Source organism: Diabrotica undecimpunctata, chromosome 2 (assembly GCF_040954645.1).
Source record: "Diabrotica undecimpunctata isolate CICGRU chromosome 2, icDiaUnde3, whole genome shotgun sequence".
NCBI classification, from domain to species: Eukaryota; Metazoa; Arthropoda; class Insecta; order Coleoptera; family Chrysomelidae; genus Diabrotica; species Diabrotica undecimpunctata.
In genome coordinates, this window is record NC_092804.1 from 9,768,512 (window position 1) to 9,794,118 (window position 25,607).

Genomic DNA, 25,607 nt, shown 5'->3' on the forward strand with positions numbered 1-25,607 from the left:
TTACTATTTTTGTTGCGAATAAGCCACAATTTTACTTAAAAATTAAGTTGATTTGACATTTCGATTTCCACTTTTTAATTATGAGTCCAATAAACTTGGATGTTGATGCCACAAGAAAATAGCTTCAGAATAATATTAAGTTTATTTTATCAATTCAAATTTTCACGGAACGGAAATTGTTCTCAAAATACAAATACAAAAACCGATTTCTTTCATTTCTTGATAAAAATATTGTTTTTTACGCAGTGTAAAAATTCTTAGTAAATCGATATTTTTCGTTTTCTCCCCTTACGAGGAGGGTTTTAACCCATTCGAGTCGGATTTTTTTCAGAATCTTTATGGAATTTAGAACTTTTTTTGTTTAAAACATATAATTATGCAAAAATAAAAGTGATTGAGATTAATTTTATCCTTGAGATCCGCCATTTTGTTCGGGACATATATGTCCCAGCCACACTTTTTTGAAACATATATGTGGGACTGTAACAATCCAACAGACACCAAATTATTACTTTATTTTGGTAAAGAAAAATCGAAAATACAAATTAAATCTCATATGTTGAAAACAAAAGGACTAAAACTAAGATCAATATTTAATGTAAATAAAAAGGTGTGAAACATATTTTGCACAAGCGTACATTGCAGCTCTGACGTAGTGTGGTGGTTTGTTTTTTTTTTTTTTTTCTGAGAAGAACATCGTTGACAACTTCTGCAGGTCTTTTCTTCGATAGGTAATTGATCCCTTACGTTCATTTTTGTTTTGTTTCTTTGCTGGAGGACATCCGAGTGAAGTCGAGGCTTTTCTTTTAACAGCAGCATGGCTTCTTCTCAATGAAATAAGTCCCTCAGCTACACTAATTAGAAAAGGCAAAAATGATGTTCTTTCTTTCCGTTTTTGATCATTGTGTAGTACATGAGAATTGTCAGAAAGCGAAAAAATACTTTCTTCCACCATTTGGTAGACTTCCTATCAAAGTCATACATGCCCAAAATATGATCTGTTAGGTCCACGCCGCCCATTTTCTTATTGTACATGTCGAGAAGTTCAGGACATCGCACATTTACTTTGGAGCCATTCTTCATTTTTCGTTTCACTTCTACTTACTTATGTCCAAAGCAATTGCTTACTACTAACAAGTCTTTAGTATTTCGCCATTTGCAAACTATGGTGCCGTAGTTATTTACTTTGAATTCTGAGTCACCACGATTCAACTTCCCAATAAATTTGGGTACATTTACTCTGGTTGCAATTATTGTTCCTATCGCTGGATAAAATAGAGTATTAAGTAGTCTAATAGATGAGAAAAATCTGTCAAAACACAATATTACATAGTTCCTTTTATAGTATTAACTAATTTGGTCACTACTCTTTCTCCCAATAATAAACTAGTATCATTTCTTGTTTCCTTTACCTCGCATATATTAAAATCGTATACATATCCTGTTGCAGAGTCACTTCGTACCTATATCTTTATTCCCCATTTGATATGTTCCATGGGTAGGAACTGTTTTAGGGAAGATCTTTCTTTAAATTTCGCCATTGACTCATCAATGCTTTGAAAAGCCGCCTCTGTTCGATATTTTGGAAATTTTAGTTTTAGACAATTACCGACATCCTCGATGTAATATGATTTTCTGGCATTGTCACATATAATTGTCCTCGGAACTGAATCTATTTCGTGACGCTCTCGTTCTACTTCTCCTTCGCATCCTGATGAATTGTAGTCTTCATCATCGAAGCCACTAGTCTCAAAAGGATCCACTACTGATTATGTATCCTGGCAAAAATGGCTGCTGCCTCCTCCTCTAGCTCTTTCTGCGTCAATATCTTTCTACTCATCTAGAACAAAACAAGACTGTTGGGACACATATAACCGACTATAAATGTCTGTGGGGACATATTTCACCCATAAAACAAAATGCTAGTTGTATTGAATATATTTACCTTTTTTGTAGGTAGCTTCATTCACAAAAACTCGCAACAACAGTAACATCGCACAACTGTCCCTGTGGTTATCGTCAACAAAACTACATAAACATATTCTACAGATCTCAAAATTGTTATAAAGTTCTTAAAAAATTGGTTACGATAAAAATTCATGTAAAACGGTTCAGATTTAGTCCAAGAGACTTGATGATTTCATGACTGGGATACATACGTCCCGTCAGACACAAAAGGGTTGAGGAAAAGGAGTGGCAAATTTTTTTATATATTTTTTGGGGTCCCAAAAGTGATATTCTCAGCAAATTCATCTTGTCTCTGACGACTGCGTGAAAATGTAAATTTTCACAATTATACGTGAATTTTGGAACATCCATTTTATTGCTACAGATGTCACATACACTCAAGATAAATTTAAATAATCCTGACCGTGGTTTGAATAATTTATAGGTCTGATCATTTTGATTATGAAAAAGGTTACTTCGTTATGTAAACACTCAATACGGTGCTAGTTTGTGCCTCAAAATGTTTTAAACAGGTGAAGCATCGTTTAAAAAAAAATGATGTTTCCGCTTCGGCAATGTTAAGAATAAAGGTTTGTTATGTATGACGGCCATAGCTCAGTGACTAGGTACTGTTTGCCAAACCGGACAGCCCGGGGTTTGCTTTTGGCACAGACACCAGAAATTTTTCAATTTCTAATTTAAGTGAGCTGCCACCGTGATTCGGAGGGCACGTAAAACCTCCGATCCCGGTTGTGTAGGTAATTGTTTTTTATTATTTATTACTAAATTGTGAATACTAAAACCTGAACGTTTAACCTTGTAGTTAACGCTTAAGCTGCCTTATAGTCTTTTATACGCTGAATTTACGATCGTAGTTCCTCTGTGGTGAGAGCAATATCTTCTTTTTTGTTATGGTACAAAGTATTTTAATATTCCAATCACTGGGTGATTGGAATATGGAATATTGGAATATTTATGCGTCCATATCTCTGTTATGAGCTACTGTATTGCCATTATGGTATCGTGGCCACCTTGTTTATATAGTTTAGCTGAGAGAATATCTCTCCGGCTGATTTGTTTCAAGCTAGCTTTTTAACAGCGTCTTTAACTTCAAGAATCGTTGGTAGTTCCTCTTCCCTTTCGTTTGTTACGTTTACCTCATCTCTTTCGCCTTCCAGACTTTTTTCTTCTTCCTCTGTATTAAGTATCCGTTTAAAATATTCCACCCATCGATTCAATAATTTTCTTTGTTGTTAATAGGTCGCCTTTCAGACTTCTACATTGGTTTGTAGTTGCCTTGAAATATTTTCTATTAATTTTCAACACCTTATAGTTAGTGTTGAACTCTTTCTCTCTGTCAAGGTCAACATCTACCTGCTTCGGAATTTTTTACTCCTCCAATTGATACGATCACACTGTAAGAAATCATTCTCTATTCGAATACTTGATGAGGCTACCTAACGTGCATTCAACCATTAATAAATTAATGCCCACGAAAAATTTTTTTGGGAGTTTTATTTTGGGATTTTTGTGGAGTCGTCTTTTCATATGTAGATTTTTATTTCTTGTGGTATTTTCGGATTGCTGTGGTTTTACAGATTTCGTTTTGCCCTCTATTTGTTCTAATCCCGAAACGGATTTATTTTTCGTCGTATAAATGGTTTTAACCTTGAATTTAAACTAGGTACGTTGAGTTTTTATGTTTATGTTATTGTTATATTTACATGTATAAATAAGAAAGTGTAATACAGCTCTACATTTAAACAAATTAAATTATTTTACATATACAATGACAAAATAACAATACCGATATTAATCTAATTAATTATAATTTTTGAATATTTAAAGACGGAATTACTACAAAAAAAAATAATAACTTTGAACGGTGAAAAGTAATAATTTTACTTACTTATGTGAAACTCTTCCTTAGGATATTACACTTAAGAATGTACAAGATACTAGAAGAACTTAGCGGGTCAACACAATTCGGTTTTAAGGGAGGACTAGGAACAAGAGAGGCAATTTTATGTTTGAACACCTTAATACAAAACTGTTTAGATCAACGAAAAGATGTCTACCTCACCTTCATCGACTACGAGAAGGCATTTGACAATGTTAAACATGATATCATGATGGAACTACTACATAGGGCCAACATTGACCAGGAGGAGATCAGAATTATTCAGAATCTATACTGGAACCAAATGGCAAAGGTGAGGATTGATTAAGACCAATATACGGATGAATTTGAAATCCGGAAAGGTGTCCGCCAAGGCTGTGATAACAGTGTATATAACAGAGTATAACTGATAATTTGGAAGATCAGCAGTTATTACTTGATAGGGTGAATAGCATAGGTAAAAAATATGGCCTCAAAATCAACATTTTGATAACGAAATATATGGTCATTAGCAGAAACGCTCCAGAAAACCCGATAATACGCATAGATGACGATCGCATAAAACGCGTGAAAACTTTTAAATACCTTGGCACCACAATCGATGACCAATCGGATCCACAACAAGAGATAAAAACCCGAATACAAATGGCAAGACAAGCTTTTGTGAAATTCAGACCGCTCCTATGTAATCAAAACCTAAATTTCGAAATACGCTACAGAATGGTCAAGTGCTACATATGGTCCATCTTGCTTTATGGCATGGAAACGTGGACTTTGAAAAAAACATCTATCAACAAACTTGAAGCATTTGAAATGTGGTCATTGAGAAGAATGATGCGCATACCTTGGGTGGATAGAGTTCGAAAAGATGACGTCCCTAAGAGAGCCGGCGTGGAAAGAGAAGTCTTTGAATTAATTAAAAAACGCAAGATTGGTTACCTTGGGCACATATTGAGAGGAGCAAAATATGAAATACCACAGTTAATCCTACAAGGGAAGATCGAAGGTAGGAGAGGAGCCGGCCGCAAACAATTATCCTGGTTAAGGAATATTAAAGAATGGACAGGAATACACAATACAGGCGAGCTGTGTCACGCCGCCAAGAACAGAATTCTAGTAATGAGATAGTCGCCTACGCACTTTGGTGTATGGCATGTTAAGAAGAGAAGATGTGAAATAATGGGGAAATAAATGCAGATGCATGTAGTAGGATTAAGGTAGAATGGATAAAGTTGAAGGAAGCTAGCAGTGTGTTGTGTGACACAAAAATCCCAATTAAGCGAAAGAGAAAATTGTATAAAACTGCCATTTTTGGACGGTTAAAAAAAATAAATGAATGTATGTATTCAAAATGAGAATGCTTAAGGCCGTTTTACAGCTTGCAACTCGGCTTTCAATGCAATTATTGTTGAAATTTTTACGCTTAACCTAACTGATAAACTTTTGTTGTTTTTTTTTTTTAATTACTTATTGCTGTTTATTTAACATTATTTAGTAAATTTCGAAATGCTAAGACTTAAAAATACCCAAATATAAAAGCAAACAGGCAGTAGCAGCACCCTAAAGTATTATTATTGCTGCAGCCAGCCTTTTAATTACTAATTTAGAACGCCGAGAACAGAGATGGTGGATAAGACCTTGGTTGAACAAAAAGAGGAGTAATATATTTCTAACAGAAGAATTTATCCAAGTAAATGATGAAAAGTACTCTAATTTTCTACGAAGGAATGAAGGTACATTTAATAAACTCTTGGGAAAAATTAAACATTTAATTCCAAAGAAATCTATATTTCAAGATACTATTTCGGCTAAACACAAACTAATTATTACCCTAAGGTACTTAGCTACAGGAGAGAGCTTGTGGAAAAATCAAACTAGACTTGCATGAAAACTAGAAACTGGCACCAAAGCGATTATCGCGCAATTGCAAGAAGTTGTAGGAAATAATCAGCTGACGACATATTGCGCATGCCTTTAGGCAACTTTTTTGCGTCTTGCAGCTATAATTGCAAGCTGTAAAACGGCTAGATGGATGAGTGGAGCGACAAAAAAAATAAAATTAATAATGAGCAGGTATATTAGAGAAAGTCTAGGGGTGGCATTAATTCATGCCAAAATGAGGTAGCACAAGTTAAGATAGTTTGGGCATGTTTAAACCAATATAAAGATTTGCTAATTTGTACGTTCCTGGAAGAAGTAGGAGAAGAAGAACAAAAAAACCTGAGGAGACGCTTAGGCAGTACATGTCAGTAAAGGGAATTGATCTTGTTATGTCTAAAGATAGAAACTTTAAAACAATGTAATTAGTAAAACCAACCAGCATATATGTAAAGGCAAAGATAATAATGAGGAACTTGCAACATTTTTGAATACTAATGAGCGCTTTATTCATATTTTTTCTAGGTGTTTGTACTTCTTTTCCCGTCTTCGTCTAATGTGACTCTGAGAAGTTACTACTTTGAACCACACAGTTTTCATGTTGTGGGAATTCTTCCATTGTTTTGTTTAAGATATACCCCAGGGTTTGCTTATAAACCATACTACCTGATGATCTGTAAAAATGATTTTATACAATGACGCCCTATCTACATTGCCATAGAGCTGCATCTTTTTTCTTCATACTTTTAAAGCGTTACCAACATATATTTTTAATAGAGTTAAGGAGAGACAAAATCATTGTCTACTTGTAGTCTATAATTTCACTTTATATTTTTGCTTTTAGGACCCTTTTGTAGAGTTTTCCAATAGACTAGAATAGAGTCGAGATGAGACGATAATATCCATCGAGATTTGTTGCAATCGGTTTTATTTCCATATTTAATTATGGAATTTATGTAAGCGATTTGACAATTACTTGAAACTTTGCCCTATTTTAAACACAGATAAAATGCTTAACGAAAACAAAAAGTTCCGAAAATTCGCCTAGAAAGCATAAAGCAACTGGGTCTTAGTAAACACCTGTATAAGACTATGCATAAAGATGTGCTACTTGCGACCTCTAGATGCGTACGAAAATTTTTGAGAGACACTCTGACATATCAAGTCACCTAGGGCTCGATAACACAAATAGAGTCCCACCAGAGCTCAATCCTTTTGATACCGTAGGTATCTACATTCTTCTTTTTCAGTGCCTTATCCGGTTCGGATGTTGGCAATCATCAAGGCTACCAAGCTATCACTAAATTAAGCACTTCTTTTTCTTTTCTTATGCGCTGTTGTTGGGTACAGAATACACTTTCTGTTTCATAAACCTCCAAAAGCAAAAGTCCATAGGGTTAAGACCTGGACTTCTTGGTGGCCAAGAAATAGGTGCGTCACGAACCCTTCCAATCCACTGACCAGGATACTGACTGCAAAGATATTCCCGGACTTCATTACTGTAATGCGGTGGAGCGACATCTTGTAGAAACCACATATTTTGCCTTATTGCAATATTCACTTCTTCCAAATACTCTTGCAAATCGTTTGCCAAGAACTGCAAATAATTATCACCATTTAAATTGTTGGGAAGAAATACTGGGCCTATTAGATTGTTATCCACAATTCCTGCCCAAACATTAACTGTGATTAAGTCCTTTGGTGATGAGTCGTTTTTTTGGCGTGAGGATTTTCGTCTGCGCAAATGTGCTCGATATGATGGTTTGTTATTCCATTTCTACTGAAGGTAGCCTCGTCGGTAAACAAAATATTTCTAATAAAATTAACATTTCGAGTGTTTTCCATTAACAACCAATCGCAAAAGCCAATCCTTTTAGGATAATCTTCAACCAATAACTCTTGAACCGTTGTTAAGTGATAGGATTTAAGCAGCTGATCCTTCAAACGCCTCCAAACCCTTATGTGAGGCACATTTAGTTGAGCAGCTATTACCCTTGTACTTGTTCCAGGGACTCCTTCAATGATTTCTAAAATGTCTTCATCAGTTGCATCCATTATTGGACGATCACTATTGCCAGCAACTTGCGGTTGGAATGTACCCGTTTCCCGTAAACGACGATCAATGGTCATGTCAAGGTATTTCCTTGACATTCATCTACGATATTCCCGATAGTTTATTGAAATCATAATTTAATCTGATCCAACTTACCCAAAGTTAAATGCATATTTACCATGTCCTGAAATGTGTAGGCCATTGTTATATCAAAATTTTTAATATTAATCTTATTCACACAATAAATGATAGCTTCAAATTATTGATGGAACTGTTTGTAATTATTGTATCCGTAGAAACTAATTGTAATTTTATGGCTAACTAGGAAAAAACTAGTTTTTCGTAAAAGTGATAAGAGGCAAAAATGTTTTAAAAATAATGTGTTAATCTAATGATGCCACAAAATTCATTTGATTTGAACGTACTCAAAAGTTTGGGGGGATTTAGGGCTGCGCACCCCACTTAAAAACTTTCTGTGCGCTTAGATTGTGTTGTTTCTTTTGTATGAAAAATGCTTTTAGAACAAGAAAGTAACGTGTCCATTTTTATTACAAAATGTCAAGTAGTTTAGGAGATAATGCAAAAAAACAATTTTTATTTTGTAACTTCAAAGTGCTTGTAACTTTTTTTGTGTACACTTTTGTACTAAGGTAAGTTGGATTCACTCAATTTATTTTTGTCCCCGGAATGAGTGATTTAATTTATAACATACCCTTTTGAAACACCCTGTATATTGGGGCTAATAATAAAAATAGTGTAGGAGGATGTAAAGCAGAGGAATATCTTGAAAGGAAAACCACAACTAAAGAGAAATTGAAACAAAATCGACAAATCGATCGGAATACTTGTTTGATAAGTAGTTCTTGTTTCGAAATTATAAAAACTGCTTTCGATGGAAAAACAGCAAAAGTTAATTTGTTTTTAATTTTTACGTAGTACTTTTATTGCAAAAACAATTGATTAAGCATTATTGCAGTGATCAGTAAATTCAAACCTCGTGTACAAAATAATTTATTTCATATTTTTTAGTGTATGCTTAATTGCTATAAAAATATAAAAAGCAATTTAAGGTTTAACGGTTTTTGAACGCGTATTATTTCAGAGTGCACTTTCGTTTAATCAGTAATTACCCATTGTTGAAACACATTACAATTTTTTTACATTATCAAATTGGGTTTTTCGTTTAAATCAATAAAAACTACTAAATGTCTAGATATATATGTAAAAATATATACATAATGTGTTTCGTAATCTTTAATAACACACTAAAGAGTCAAACATGTCATATGCAATATACATGGCTTTTATTTTAACAAAAAGATCCCTTAATAGCAGTCTAAAGCCGTGATCTGATTGACCGTATAGCAGCGTTCATCATCGGCAAAGAGAGATAGAAAATACATATTAGAAAAACATAAAAGTCAAACCATAAAATTTACAACTTTAAATATTACAATTTTTTGTATGAAAGCAATTATTACGTTTATTTAAAAAATGTCTGCTTCACTTTTAAAATCTGATCACAAAAAAGGTTACCTGAGTTTCACTGTATAACTTTCAATAACTGGAACAAAAAACTACATCTTCAAACTGTGAAAAAAATATCCCTAAACGGCTGTTTAGGACATTGAGGTTTGAGGTGGAAACTGGCACATTGGACACACCATGTAAACGCTTCTTAAAAACTGGACAATGGAAATGTTGATATCTCTATTACTTGAGTAAAATACCACTTCTCTAACATATTTGTCGGTTTTCTTTTTGACCGACCTATAAAACGTCTTCATTCTTCCGTTATCTCTGTCAACCTCATCAACTGCACTTAAAACTCAACACTGCTACTATACTGCACATTTTCGAATGACAAAAGACGAAAAAAACAAAAAAAACATTACGAATTAAAAGAAAAATTCGGACTAACACCGAAACCACTGCCTCTAACAGCGGCTCCACTGAGAGTGACGAAATTATCTAAAAAAATTGCTCACAAAACTTAGAACAAACAAAGCACTTATGGTATAAACTAAACACAACGGAAAATAAGACGTAGATTAATTTGAAAACGCAATATCGGGCGGTTTGAACAAAGAAACATCGAAGAATTTGCGCCTGTGACATAAATAAACAATAAAATGATTCATTATCGGCGGCGGCGACCTACAGAAAGAACGAAAGATTATATGGGTTTTAAATTAAAGGATACGAACTAAGAAACATTGAAAAAATTCTTCGTTATTCTAATGCATATATAAGGGGATTTCAATTAACACATATACGAGGGGATTCCAATAAATTTCAAATGCTACAAGCTCAATGCGGAATACTGTTTTTCCCCTCAATCCTTGTGGTTCAAAGGAAGGTTGTAAGCTGATCACGCATATCACGCACATACTCCCCTACCCTTCCGACACGCTGGGATCTGGTACGGTCAGTGTAGTGCTTAAGTAAAACCTAAACTAAACCCTCTATACTCAAGGGGACACGCACTATCGGAATTTCGAGTGAATTTATCAAAAAGTAAATATTTATTAATTTTAATCAAATAAAAGCAGATATCGAGCACAGTTTTTATTAAATCTTGCCCAAGTACTTTCGCCCCTAGAGCATCTTCAGGAGCATTTCGTCAAAATTAGGCTATCCAACAATTTGGTGAATGTCATAAACATTAACTAATACATTTGCACAACACGAGACAAAGGACAAACCGTTTAAAAATTATTATAAAATTGAAGAAGCTACAATTTGGGTGATAGCAGCAGAGAGAATGGCTCTCGGTCTTAACGGAGCCATTCTCCCTTTTCCGTATTTTAAATTTAAATTTAATAAAAACTGTGCTCGATATCTGCTTTTATTTGATTAAAATTAATTTATTCGAGCATTCAACCATATATCACTTTATTTATTAATTTCACAATAATGTGAGGTGCCAACCGTGTTCTCTTGTCTTTTTACTATTATCTGTTTTGTATTTCTGCTCCGACGCGGCGAAGAGCGTCTCTACACGGTCTGTGAGATTCCGGCTTTAGAGTCTTTTCACGAGGCCGATATTATGGAGGTATTTACATTGTTGTCACTTATTCCCTTTTTCAGGAAATCTAATAAACTTACTTATTTCAAATAGAAGAAGAAATATCGATTATTTTTCATGTAATGAAAAATAGGAAAAATTAGGAATTTTAAAAAACCAGTAAAGGTGATTACAGCGAATCCTCAAAATGTTGTCCTTTTGCAACATCCCTGACTGCTTAATTATTCTTTTTTCTGGGGTAGCCTATCTTTTAATTCGTGAAAAATGGCAGGTGTTGTTTAATAAACTATGGTTTTTAAGTGATCCCACAAGAAATAGTCTAAAGGAATCATGTTGAGTGATCGCGGGGGCCATTCAATAAAACCACGTCTTCCAATAGATCTTCTGGGAAACGCATTATTTAGGTATTGCCTCACCACACCCGCACAATGAGGTGGAGCACCATATTGTTGCAGCCAAATATTGGCGTTTGGGATATTGTTATTGTTAGAAAGTTTCGAATATTGAAATTTTTATATTAGAAAAAATCAGCCGTATACTGTTTGGTTTTCGCAACGCAGGTGGTACGAGAGAGCCTCTCTTTAGCATACCAGTGCTATTTCAACGATGTGCAGAGATGTGAGTTGTGATATTTATGCATGCTTCATTGATTACCATAAAGCGTTCGATGCATTAAAACACGACAAGCTGATGGTGATATTAACAAATATTGAAATAAACACCTGTGATCTAAGAAGTATTAGCAATCTTTATTGGAATCAAACATCGTTTATCCGTACAGAGGCAGAAGAATCCGATGATATCTAAATCAAACGTATGGTCCGACAGGGATGTATACTATCACCGTTGCTGTTTAACATATACTCTGAGGAAATCTTCCAAGAAGCAATAGAGGATGCTGAAGCCGGAATTCAACTTGAACGAAATGAAAACTGAGACTATTCCCTAGAAATAAAATGTAGGATAGAGAAAGCAAGATCTGCATTTCAAAAAATGGCTAAGCTATTCAAATGCCATGATTTATCTTCTTCTTAAAGTTCCATCTCCTATCGGAGGTTGGATATCATAACGGCTATGGTCACTTTGTTGGCTGCTGCTCTGAAAAGTTGTAGTGAACTACAGTTAAACCATTCTCTAAGGTTCTTCAGCCAGGTGATGCGTCTTCTTCCTATGCTTCTTCTTCCTTGGATCCTTCCTTGCATAATAATTCTCAGCAGCAGCATGATTTATCAGTACCCTTAAAAATCAAGTTACTACGATGTTATATCTTTCCTATACTGTTGTACGTAGTTGAGTCGTGGACTCTCACAGACGCTACCTGCAAGAAAATTGAGGCTTTCAAAGTGTGGCTTTATCTTCGAATCCTGAAGATATCCTATACCGACCACGTTAAAAATTCAAATATGCCAGACCATTTTTAAGTTTCTCTCAATGAAAAAGCGACCAATGATTTAGTCGCCTATTATTGCAGCCCATATATTCAGTTTTTCTGGATGCTGTGTATGGTATTCACGCGTCCAACGAGGATTGAAATAGGACACAAACATCTAAAGATTCGTTTTCTGTTGATGGAGTTTTTCTGCCCCCTGATTTGGATAAATTTAAATATGTTTTGCATAAAGGGATGCTTTCTAGGGGTTAAAAACTTAAAACCGATGAAACATCATTTCACAAGCCATGAATGATTTGTTATTGATTTTAATTGATAATTTATGCATTGTACATCGTAAAATATTTTTTTACGTCATAGCGATGGGTTCTAAGGGTTGAAAATTTGTATTAAAGTATAAATTATCATTGAATATGTTTATTTTACATAATTCAATCAGATTTTATTGTATGAAATGTTTAAATAAGTGTTTTCCTATTTTTTTCAATTAGGGGTAGTTTTAACCCCTTAATACAAAAAGCACACTTCTCCCAATACAAGCTTAAATCCAAATTTTCAGCTCAAATACATGTAGTCCGACAGAATTGGGAGGAAAGGTACTATTCTCCTCCCGAGTATATTTCTTCCACTGAGGAAAAGTTAGCAAAATAATTTATTATTAAAAAACTGTTTACTTTAAAATATATTTTATACTTTTTTTTATATTTTTGTAATGTAGTTTTTTTCTGTTCTACTTATCCACTAGTAGAAAAATTTTAAAACGCCAAAACTTTTACTACGGATATTAGCCAATATCGCTTTTTTTAATATAAGATTGTGACAGCTAGATAAATTCACTTCTACTGGCCTACAAACGATGAAAGGAAAAGTGAAACACACTTACCGATTTTGAAGAAAGTGAAATTATGCGCCGTACTCCGCCAAACTGTTAGAACATATCACATAACTAATAACGAAAACAAGCAAATTGCACAGGAGGATTCGAATGCACTTTTAATTGGGCTGTTGTGTTTTACGAAACAATGGGAAAATGGTAATAGCAGCCGACGAGATGGTTGCTAACAATTCAAGAGTACCGCGAAGACTGGGTCCCACCATTATTACGAGAATATTGTGTTGCGAGAGTTTGCAACTGGCCTTGACTTAACTGTTACCTAATGCAAGAGAAGGAGGGCGATTTTGCGAGGAATGAGTGGTGCTAGGATTAGTGAATGCACTTAATGATCGTTAGCTACTTCCTGATGCTTGTACTATGAGCCAACGATGTACGAACAAATAATAAATAAATAAAAATCCACGGTACTTCGGATAATTTTCTTTGCTTCTTACTCAGTTAATATAAGGCAAATAGGAAGGCTTAGATAAAGATTAGCCATTTATTCATTATTTTTTCTCCGAATTCTAAGCAACTGGATTAATAGACGTGAAATTTGGCACATACATAGGAAATAGGTCAAATAACAAAAATTTTATAGTGACTATATATGTTTTTACCTTAACAATTTCAAGAAAAAAATGTTTAATCGAGTTTTCTTAATGTCAATAGTTTTGGAGTTATTCCTGGAAGGAATTGTTAAATTTTTGCCTTTTAAAACGCGTGTTTTCGAACAGTTTTTTTTAAAATAACTAGATAGATTACACATTTTAACAGAAAAATCATTTTCTTTCAAGTGCCTTGTCCGCTCTTCCGGACGTTGGCGATTACTATAGCAAGACTTTTATTTTTTGTCATATGTTGTTTTCACCACTTCTTATACCTGTCCATTCATTTATTTTTGTTTTTTTCCAATTTATAAGTTTCATCTTGCAATACTTTCAGCTATAATAAGTGATATTTTTTAACTTCACAGTACTTGCCCCATATACGCCATTTTTTGTATTTTATCGTGGTCAACAATTTTCTCTTACTATTACCTCTTTGTTAAAACACTAATAGAAAAGTGCACAGAATACAACAAACGTACCTTTCTTATATTCATAGACTATGAAAAGGCGTTTGATAATATAAATCATCATAAAATGATTAGCATTGGCTGACTACCGCATTGACTACCGATATATTGCTTTAATTAATAATATCTACGAAACTGGTACAGCTTGTGTTCAACTTCATGAGGATACCAAAAGTTCGGCATAGAACGTGGAATTAGACGGGGTGATACTATCTCTTTAAAGTTGTTTATAGCAATACTCGAGTATATGTGCAAGCGAATGGAACAAGAGCATAATATGGAAATTAATATAAATGGAGAGGATCTGAACCACCTAAGATTTGACGATGACATCGTTAGAGTTAATAAAGCTACAAAATTGCTGTAAACGCTCTATGAAGCATCAAAAACAATTGATTTTAAAATTAGCAACTCAAATACAAAATTTATGACTAACCTTGTATTCAGCAATAAAATTCAATTTGAAAGCCATCATCACATCGACCAAGTAATAGCTTATAAATATCTAGGACCCTTTTAGTTTTTAAATTCTTGATTCGATCAAAAGCTTTTTTATAATCGATGAAATAAGAAAAGACATCCTTTATTTTTTTGGACATTGGATGGACATTCTATGGACTACATTTGGAACACAAGGTTAATTAGTCTAGAGTTATAGATATTATTACTTGAGACATAGTCTCAAGTAATATTATCTTATTACTCAATCATAGCTTGACAAGTAGATGAATATGTTCTTCATTTATTAGCTTCAACTAGTATATCGTCTGTGCCAACTGCTTTCCACTTTTTGCCAATTGCAAGTGCGTGTATTATTTCAGATTTGATGATTTCTGGTGTCGCTCACGTGCTAAAGTTACTACTAAAAGTCATCCATAACCGAATATATCACAAACTGGACATAGACGTTAATGATACACAATTTAGTTTTCGCAAAGGACTAGGAACACGTGAAGCTCTTTTTTTACTTAATATACTGATACAAAGATGCCTGGATGTTAATCAAGATATATACGCATGTTTTATTGACTATAATAAAGCATTCGATAAAGTACGACAATAATAATTAATGAATGTCCTGAAATCAAAGAAGATTGACTACAACGACCTCAGGATCATATCAAATTTATACTACAAACAGCGAGCAAAAGTACGTGTTAACGAACAGCTGTCAGAAGAAATTGAAATAAGATGTGAAGTGAGACAGGGATGCGTATTGTCGCCAATTCTTTTTAATGCCTACTCCGAAGAGATCCTGAAAAACGCTCTTGAGGGTGAAACAGCTGGAATAAAGGTAAATGGAGTTTCCATTAACAACATTAGAGATGCGGACGACACTGTGATCTTAGCCGAAAATATTGAAGATCTTCAGAGCCTGGTGACCATAATAGCAGAGTATGGAAAAGAGTATGGTCTAACAATGAATGTCAAGAAGACGAAATTTATGAGATTATCGAAAACTCAAAGAAATAACGAGAATCTTCTAATAAACGGAACCAACGTAGAACAAGTGGACAAATATGCATTACTGGGAACAATGATTAACTCCACAAATGATTATACTCAGGAGATCAAAATCAAAATAGAAAAGGCTAGAGCAAATTTCAACAAAATGAGAAGAGTGCTATGTACAAGGGATTTAAAATTGGAACTAAGAGTTAGGTTGGCGAGGTGCTATGTTTTTTCGACTTTATTTTATGGAATGGAATCTTGGACCTTGAATGCGACGTCAGTGAAAAAACTGGAATCATTCGAGCTGTGGGTGTATAGAAGAATTCTTAAAATATCGTGGACAGAACACATCACAAACAAAGAGGTTCTGAGAAGGATGAATAAAGAAATAGAAGTTTTAAATATAATTAAAACAAGAAAATCGGAATATCTCGGACATATTACACGTGGAGAGAAATATACATTGCTCCAACTGATTATGCAGGGAAAGATCCAAGGAAAGAGAAGCATAGGGAGGCGTAGAATGTCATGGCAGCGCAACCTGAGAGAGTGGTACGGATGTACCTCAAATGGACTTTTCAGTGCAGCCGTCTCAAAAGTCCGAATAGCTATGATGATTACCGACCTCCGCCGCGGAGATGGCACTTGTAGAAGAGAAGGTGTCGCAGACACGTTATCTTCATTATATACATCCTGCGATCTGTTATCTTTAAAAGTTTCATATATATTTTGTCCAGTTGTCTTTTAATTTTTTGGTATATAAAATTAGTTGTTTTTGGCGTAATTCTTAAAGTTCTTCACATTCTCTTTTCATCCACTATTTTTTAGCAGCTTTGATCTCTTGTATTATTTCTTGTAAGTTTCTATATTCTTTTTGTTTGTGTTTTATTTTCTGGCGTTTCTTCAAAAGTCCCATATATGATCTATCATCTACTTTTTTTTCGGCGGTTTTTCTCCCTTGGTAGTGGGTATAAGTGTTAGTGTTGTTGTCTTTGATTTTATTCCAAAATCGTTCAGAAAGATCATTACAATCAAAAATAAATCTTTTACAATAATAAAACGATTGTTTTTTTTTTTGCTGTAATACAAATCGGGTTATAGCTTGCCGAAGATGACGATTTAGTCAAATTAACTTTAAAGTAAATAATTCATCAGTGAATAATCAAAAAAGTAAAGGTTTTATGAAAAAAATACTACTATTTTTTTTTTTAATTTATGTGATGAGAAATTTAAAATGAGCTATTATAAATACTCGTACAATTTCATTAAGATAAGATGTCCACATTTCTGTCTTCTCGTTTTTCTGCTAGATATCGATCTACTTCGTCGTCAAGGCGTACCCTTTTCTAGTACAGTTATAAAATTTTGAGATCGTCCTCGCTACTAGAAGACCTAGAAAAAACTCCTAATTCCTTGTTTGTTGCTTCCAATTTCAATCTTTTTTTATACTTTTTATATAATTGTTTTTTGTTTCTGTATCTTATTACGGTGGTATTAATGTCGCGGCATATTATCGTGCACGTATAGTTTTCGGTACGTAGCGTTTCCACTCCAGCAATTGGGCTGCGCGTTCACATCTTCATACATAGAACGTTTCAGTTTGGTTCGGTGAAGATATGATCTCGCTTTTCTCGACAAAAATTATGTGCAATTGCTCTTCTACTTAACGATGAAGAATGAAAAACTGTGTTAAAAAGAAGGTTTGAAGTACATCCAATGCTAAGAGAAAGGAAGAAGGAATGTGAATACTGGACTTTATACAGAGAATTAATTGATGACGATGAAAAATATTATGGATATTTTAGAATGAATAGTATTCAGTATAAATATGTTTTAAATTTAATTTCACCTTCAGTTAAAAAACAAAATACCACATTTAACGAAGTCATATATATCAAACCAAAATTAAATCAAATAGCCTCGAAAATTATTTTTTTAAATACTCTGTATCAAAATCAAACAAATACCTAAATAAACAACAAGGGGAAAACGACGGACATCTAATTCACATTATCCATACCAACCGGTTACGACTCGTTACGTAGCCGTCGGCATCAGTAAAATATTGTTTTCGAATATACTGAACGGAAACGTTAAGCGTCTGAAACGCTATGTTCCGGACAGTGTGCGTTGTTCATATTTAGATCATTTAAATTATATTTTTGCGGAAACTAAACGCTTTGTGCTGGAAACGCAACGTGCATGATAATATGCCACGACCTTTACTCTAGCCTAAGGATTCTCATGCTGCTTTCATTTTTAAACTAAATTTTAACACACGGTATGTTTTCCTGTAAACTCTGATAAAAATAAGTTGGCAAAACACATTTCTTATATCTTGTCATTCGTTGTTAACATATTACTAACCTAAAAGGACAATAAGTAATTAAATAAGTTTTATAGTACATAATATAGTTACTCCGTATATGTACCGCACTATGAAGGTCTATAAAAACACATATAGCACATAAATTGCGCCATTTTAAAATTGAATACATTAATCAAACTCAGTATCTCAGTTTTGAAATCAATGAAGTCGTTAGTTCCTATATTTCGAATAAGGAAGTACAAAATAAGCTCATCACTTTTACCAGTAATTTTTATTTTTTTTTTTTGTAAAATACCATGCTTTTGTTTTAACAAAATTTTAACTTATAAATAAACAGCTTATTATCTCATCTATATTCTATTCACTGAACTCAATCCCAAATATCCAGTACATTTAGTAATTAATTTTGTACTATGTTGGTCAAATTTTGACTTCGATTGGAAAAGCCTGGAAGTTACTCTACAACCAATCACACATGCTCATACCCAATATTAAGTACATTTAAAAGTAAAAACCTATATTCACATGCAGTTTATAAGCAAAATAAAACTGCTCAATTAAAACAAAGGTTTGGAGCTTTATTTTCTTAATGTTATAGTCGTTTATAGATTATTATTTACAAATGGAAAGTTTGGAGAAAGAAGACTTAATTCTCTCTCTACCTTTGTCAACCATTTTTCATGCACTGCTGAATATATCAATCTAATCCATTCTATTATGTCAACTACCCATCTTTTTTTAGATCCTTTAGATCCAAATGCAGGTTGCTCCTTGCTCGATAGGTTAGTAGAAGTCGAGCTTATGCCCGGAATACACGAGGCTAGTTTTTCAAGCTAGGATATCAAGCTAACGCTTTTAAACTAGCAAGCTAGTATTACTAGCTTCATGTATAAAGAATTGGCTTCGTGTGTAGGCTAGTAAGCTAGTGAGGAAGACTGTAAGCCAGTGTCTTAAGCTAGGATAGTTTAATAGCATGGAGTTCTATTTTGTTAAACTACTTGCTTCCCGCTCTACTGGTTTTACTATCCTGGCTAGTGTACCACCCTCGTCTGGCCGGCAAAGCTAGTGATTTCGAACGGCAAGTGAGTAGTGTCGACCTGTTTTATTTTTTTAAAGAGATAACCACGTGCTTCTAAATCTAACATGACACAATTAAGTGCCGAGATTAATTTAAAGTTTGTACAAATGTATCGTGAGAAAGAATGTCTATGGAACGCCACTATTCCATCATATAAAGGGAAGTGTATTCGTAATTTAGCACTACAAAAAATATGTGGCAAATTATTAGAACTCGATATAGAAATGTCTATCAAAGACATAAAAATGAAGATAAAAAATTTACGAGCAATTTACTGTCAGGAACTGTCAAAAATTAAAAAATCAACCAGGTCTGGAGCAGGTTCCAAAGACGAGTATAAGTCAAAATTAAACTGGTTCGATGAAATGCACAGTTTTATTAAATGTGTACCGATGAAAAGAAAAATAACGGTAAGTAAGAGTGCATTATTTATTTACTTATAGTAAAGAAAATGGGTGTCAAGACACTGGGAAATTTTGATAAGCAGGGTGTTTTCTCTGTAGCGCGCACATAAATAAACAGTCAAGAAATCATTTTTAATTGCCAAGGCACCGCACCATCATTGTTAAAGTAGGTTTTAAAAGTCTCTCTTCTCGCCATTGCTGAGATCGAAAAATGATTACTCCCTTGTTGACATAAGCCTTCAAATCCTGCAGTTTCTGTTCTCCAAGAGCCATGGGAGGTGTTTCCTGCATCAATATCTTCCCGGTCGACATCACTGCTGATTAAATAATTTCGATTTTCTTTTCTCAACCAATTAGGTATGTAGAGCACATGCTGCCGATACAATTTTGTCGACTGTTTCTACATTGGTTGCAATTGGTTTTTGGAATACATGAAATCTGCTTACCAATATACCAAAGGCATTTTCCACTATTCGTCTCGCTCTGGATAGTCGGTAGTTGTAAACTTTCTCTTCCAATGTTAAATTGTCACCAGGGTAAGGTTTCATAATATAGGTTTTTAATGGAAATGTGGCATCCGCAACAATCACTCCACCCTCTGGTAAAAGATTATTCTCCAGTTTGTTATATATGGAGCAATTTTTAAATACACTTCCATCTGATGACATTCCACAAGCCCAAACATCAACATAACGAAAGCAATAGCCATCATCTACTCACGCCATAAGAACTATACTGAACACTTTTTTATAATTGAAGTACATACTTCCACTATTACCAGGAGCGATAATTTGCCTATTTATTATAATTATTACTTAAGTGTTTCTTTTTTTGTTGTGGGGCAGTCAAGAATCAGCAATATATGAAGAGCAAGTTAACAGCCCAGTGAGCCAAGCCAACATTGAAAATAGCAAAAAAAATAATATTGACAACAGCTGCAATGACAATAGTGATACCAGTGAAGACTGTTAGTAAATCAAACGATAAAATGTCAGCTCCAACTCCGAAAAAGAGAAAAATTTCAGAAGTGGCATCTTTGGTTAGGGAAATAAAGTCGATAAAGAATGATTTAAATAGTACACCTACGGGTGAGCATTCTACACCACACGAAAATGAGCATGATGTTTTTGGAACTTTTGTGAGTAGCCAACTGAAAATGTTATCTACTGCACGAGCTATTCTGACTCGGGACGAAATTAATGCCATATTATCTCAGTCTCGCATGGAAGATTTGAACTACGTAAACACCACATTTACATACCAGAGGCCTAGTAGTCATTGCTCTTTAGATTCACACACAACAATTAATACTGTACCATTGCCACTTACATTAGGAGAGTCGGATTTGACAATAATTACAGAAAATGAAGCTAATAATTATCAACGACAAGATCCAATCGACGAGATTAATTTAGATTTTTTACGCCAGGACAATGAGAATCCTATTGCTTTAGCATTTCGCAATGCATATTTTTTTTATTATCTTATTTGTAATTTTGCGATAAATAAATACAAATATAAAGTTATCATTATTACTAACCTTTATATTTTCTTTCAATGCCTTGAAGATTTCTTCACATAAATCTGGTATGAATTTAGATATGGAACACCTTGAAACCCGATAAAAGTGACTCAGTCGTCTGTAACTAATGCCGGATGAAAGAAAATCTAAAGAAATCTTCAACTTTACTCTTGCTGGTAAAGCCTCTCTCATAATAGTATGTTGACGTTGAATTTTTGGCATCACAAGATTTAACAGATATCAAACACATCTGGATTCATTCGTAAAATACTGATATACTCTTTTAAGTCTTCATTGCGAAGTTCTTCTAAAACCAGTGCGGATGATCCACGTTCATTCCTTTTTAAAATCCATGGTCTTGTTCAAACGCGTTTTTCCAATAAAGCTTCTGTTAATTCATCCAATGCAATTTGACAGTTTCTGAAGTAACTGTTTCAGTCGAACATTGTTTTTTTTTAGAAATATTTACCATTTTCAGTGGATTTGTTGCTCTATTGATCTCGCAATAGTACTAGTTACTGGTTGAAAATTTACTAGTCACATGTAAACCTTTCTAGCATGCGCCAAGCCAGGACAGTAACTCAGGCTAGGATACCGGAATATCTAGCTTGCTATCCTAGCTTGAAAAACTAGCCTCGTGTAATCCGACCATTATTTGTTAGGAGGTTTGTTATGATTTTGTTTAGTAATTAATACAAAGTTGATAGTAATTATTGGTGGGTAATTCAAGATGTCCGCTTTGTTTCTTAGACTTATACACGATTAAAAGAAAAAAAAAGACATTACTCAACAGGAACCTTACAAGTTGGATTTTGCTGTATCTCATACAAATTTAGCTGCTGATGCTTGAAGTTTTGTTTTCGAATGAAAGAATACTTAGTCCGAAGTCCAAAAAATGTGAATCTTAGAAAAGACCACAAGAAAAGTTTTCTGATTGCTATATCTCTATTTAATGAAGAAAAAGAAATACTCATCACAATAAAAGAGAGAAAAATGAGCTACTTTGGTTCCATACTAAGAAATGAAAAATATAAGTTGATGCGATTGATTATACAAGGGAAAGTGGAAGAAAAAAGTGGACCGGGAAGACGCACGTCCTGGTTGAAAAATTTAAAGCAGTTGAGTGGAAAAACAACAATAGAACTCTTCAGAACTACTGCAGACAGAGTAAAATGGGTCGTGATGATCGCCAATATGGTTGAAGGATCAGGCACACGAAGAAGAAGAAGGAAAGGGTCTATGATTGTAAAAGAATAGCTAGTAATATCCAAGTTGCTCCAATTGAAATGAAAGATGAACAACGAATGCATGTAGCAAAAATGAGAATGATTAATTATAAGCACGTAATACGAATAACTGATTAACAACTTCCTAAAAGCAGTAGGAGAGGACCATCAATGAAGACTTGGTGGGAGACGCTTGGGGAGGACATTTTTTTTAAGGACATTGATATTAGTATTATCAAAGATAGAAACTTATGGAGGCCAACCTCGTATAAGGATAAAGTCAAAGAGAATGTCAATGTGCTGATACCTTAAGTTTGTACAAGAGTTTGTATATTTTTACTATCAATATTGTTTAAATAAAATAATTATTTCACTTTTGTTGCACAGGGATGATTTGAACATCACACTTCTCTAGTAGAGTATTGTTTGCTATTTTAAACTGGTTATGCAATAAAGTATTAACAAACGAAAGAAAGTTATTTTACACATGAATTATTAAATATATATCTAGATGTTTAAGAATATGACAGTCCTGTACTTAGGTTATTGGCTTTCTACCAATATAAAATACTTGTTTAAATCGTTTTAGCAAAGAAAAGTACCTGTTCATAATTAGTTTTAATAATTGTGTCAAAACTTAAATGAGTACATTAATTAAACAAATAGTATATATTATAGAGATTTTTGGTTCTATTTTTTTAGTTTTATAGTTTTTTAATGGCAGGAGAAAAAAGTCTTCAGAAGACACTATCCGGTCCGCGCTAATTGATTGTATAGAATATATTTTTTTTTGTATTTCAGCCTTGGTTTAGAAACTTTAGCCACGTAATTACATACAAATATTAGTATTAATTCATTCAGGATTGTACAGGGAGGACACTTTCACGCTCATGGGTTCATCAGAGCGGCTTTATTATAACATAGAAGACAAAAACTACGGTTAGATAGTTGGGCAACACATAGGTACACATACAAAGGAGATATCCATTTAAACGATCAAATTTTTCATTCACACCTTTCATTTAATTTTTTGCAGAAATACCATAATCAATTTAAAAATTTTTAAATTCAAGTTTAATGAATACAGAACTCCGATTTTATGTAGATGTTTCGTAAAACATTCATATTCTACTTTTAATCTTAGGATGGTCGACATTTTATTTCTACTTAGTGCAACAACTTTGTAAAATTGGTTCGCAGCCACTGTTGGTTGTAATTTAAACAAATTAGTGCCTGTAGTTTCACCGAACTGAATCCGCATATACCCAATATGTCTGACTGTCCCTTAACCCATACGAATTTAACATCATATGATAAAGCTGATAATTGTAGTAACTGTTGAAAAATTTTTAATATGAATATATTGCTGTTAATTGTGACTTTAAAGTTTTGTAATGCAGGTGGATATTTTCCAAATTTGTCTCGTTCTAAATCGTGTTTAAAACAGTATAATTCTTTAATACTTTTCCAGTTTAAGCATAATATTTTTCTTACAATTCTAATGAACTGCTTTTTTTTACTTGTAAATTATATTTTGGTATTATACCAGGACAAAACTGGTCCATATTTCTATTGTTTTATGTGACAGGTGCCTAGGAACACACTAAAACGTAGCGTAGGGGAACGACGGGTAATTACGAACACTTAAAGAAATTAATTGTTTATTTGAAATATAAAAATGTTGAAAACTCGGAAACCACTACAGAGTGGCTAACAGTAATACAGCTATTAATTTTTGTTATCGGATAATCAAAAATAAAAATTTTAATAATAAAAAAACTCAATTAAAAATTTTCACGAAATGTTCGCTGTTACCCGAAATGTCGGGTAATAATAAACATGAGAAGGGTAATGACGAACAGTATTACCTATTAACAAAAATCTCATTTATAGTTGTCCGGTGTGTCCGAGCCGCTGCATAATTTATGCACCCATCTACCACATATAATGCAACGGAACCAAAGTTCGCTTTTCCCGAACTCACCACAAATTAAACAAGATTCTCCTTCATTACAATCGTCGGTATTAATATCGTCATTGTCATCAGATTCATCATCTTTATATGATGTCGAATCTTCCTCTTCGCTTGAAGATTGTAGTACTTTTCTCTTTGCAGTTTTATTTTTCTTTTTTAAAAATTTTTGTTTTTAAATTTCTTTTTCCATTTTTTGTTTCCTTCAAAGCTCCTTTTGTTCGAGTTCTAATTTCAAAGGCGTTGAGGTTAATATTTCGGATCTTTGTTTTTTCTTCCACCCTTCTTCGGAACAGATATCTTTTGTTTTTCTTTCGGTAAAGGCAAGATATCGCTGAATGAAACATTTTCGGTATTTTCACATATCTGGTTTTCTTTGGAAGGGCCTGGTTGGGGTTCCAGTAAATCTTCTTGAATAGTTTGTGAAAGACCTTCTTGGCTATTATTTTGTTGAGTTTGATTATCGTTTGAACTTAAAAATGTCTTCTTCATTAAATGTATTTCGGTTGAATGGATAAATTCCGGTCTTCTCAAAACCGTTTGCAGCTTTGTCTATGCTTGCAACTCTAGTATACGCCTTTGAGAATAAAGTGCTTATATGGCACATTTCAATTTTCTCATAGGGTTGAGATTTTAAAAACGAATCACATTCAACGTCATATGCTCGCTTCAATGGTGAGAAAAAGCTAACGTCTAGTGGTTGCAGACGATGCGAGATATGTGGAGGTATTGACAGCATAATGATACCATTTTCTTTGCAAAAATTATAAATTGCAATAGAGCAATGACTGGAGTGATTGTCCAGCACCAATAAAATGGGATCATCTCTTGTAGGTTTATTGGTGTTCGCAAAATGTTGAATCCAAAACAGGAGCACTTCTTCGTTCATCCAACCGCTTTTTGAACAGGAGTACAAAGAACCTGGAGGCCCATCCTTTTCTAAAGCAGAATTTCTTCTCAGTCTTGGATAAATGAATAGTGGAGGTGTAAAAGATCCGCTGGCACTCATACAACAGCATACCGTCACGTTCTTGCCTCTTTCTCCACTTGTAACGGCTCCAACTTGTTTTTGGCCTCTAGGTCCAATGATCCGATTAGGCCTATTTACGTTTGTAATGCCAGTCTCATCGACATTAAATATTCGAGTAGGTGGAAACTTGTATTCATCGTACAGCTTACCCAAATTGTCATAAAACCTTGAGACTTGATCCTTATTGAAACCTTGAATGCGATTAAGACTTGTTGCTTCAGGTTTACGGAAACTTAACTCAGGATGCCTTGACATGAATCCATATAACCAGTCTTTACCTGCTTCTTATTTTTCTCTGTTGAAACTATGTTTTAAGTTTAATTTCTCTGTATAGGCGAAGGCCTCTTTTCGCAACTGAATTGGGGTTAATCCATAAAATATTTTAGATAACGTTAGTAAATGACGTCTCATTTCTTCTTCCTGTTCATTTGAAAAGAGAGTGTTTG

General features: G+C 33.9%; 2 protein-coding genes and 1 pseudogene across 3 annotated transcripts in view; 1 reads left to right on the plus strand and 2 right to left on the minus strand.

The window, feature by feature from the left end:
* The window catches only part of LOC140434157 (ABC transporter G family member 23-like), a 64,466-nt gene extending 51,166 nt beyond the window's left edge, over positions 1-13,300 (minus strand). The window contains exon 1 of one of the 2 annotated variants that reach the window (XM_072522222.1): positions 13,080-13,300. The gene's annotated coding sequence lies outside the window, so the exon portion shown is untranslated. Of the gene's footprint in view, positions 1-9,314; positions 9,761-13,079 lie in introns of those variants that run through there. The other variant, XM_072522223.1, reaches the window with a different exon arrangement.
* Positions 13,301-19,072: 5,772 nt separating this feature from the next.
* LOC140433606 (uncharacterized) lies at positions 19,073-20,993 on the plus strand (annotated as a pseudogene).
* Positions 20,994-24,591: 3,598 nt separating this feature from the next.
* Positions 24,592-25,416, minus strand: LOC140433607 (uncharacterized). The gene has a single exon (XM_072521589.1). It carries the CDS (start codon positions 25,414-25,416, stop codon positions 24,592-24,594), a length of 825 nt encoding a protein of 274 aa, XP_072377690.1.
* Between the last annotated feature and the right edge of the window lie 191 nt (positions 25,417-25,607).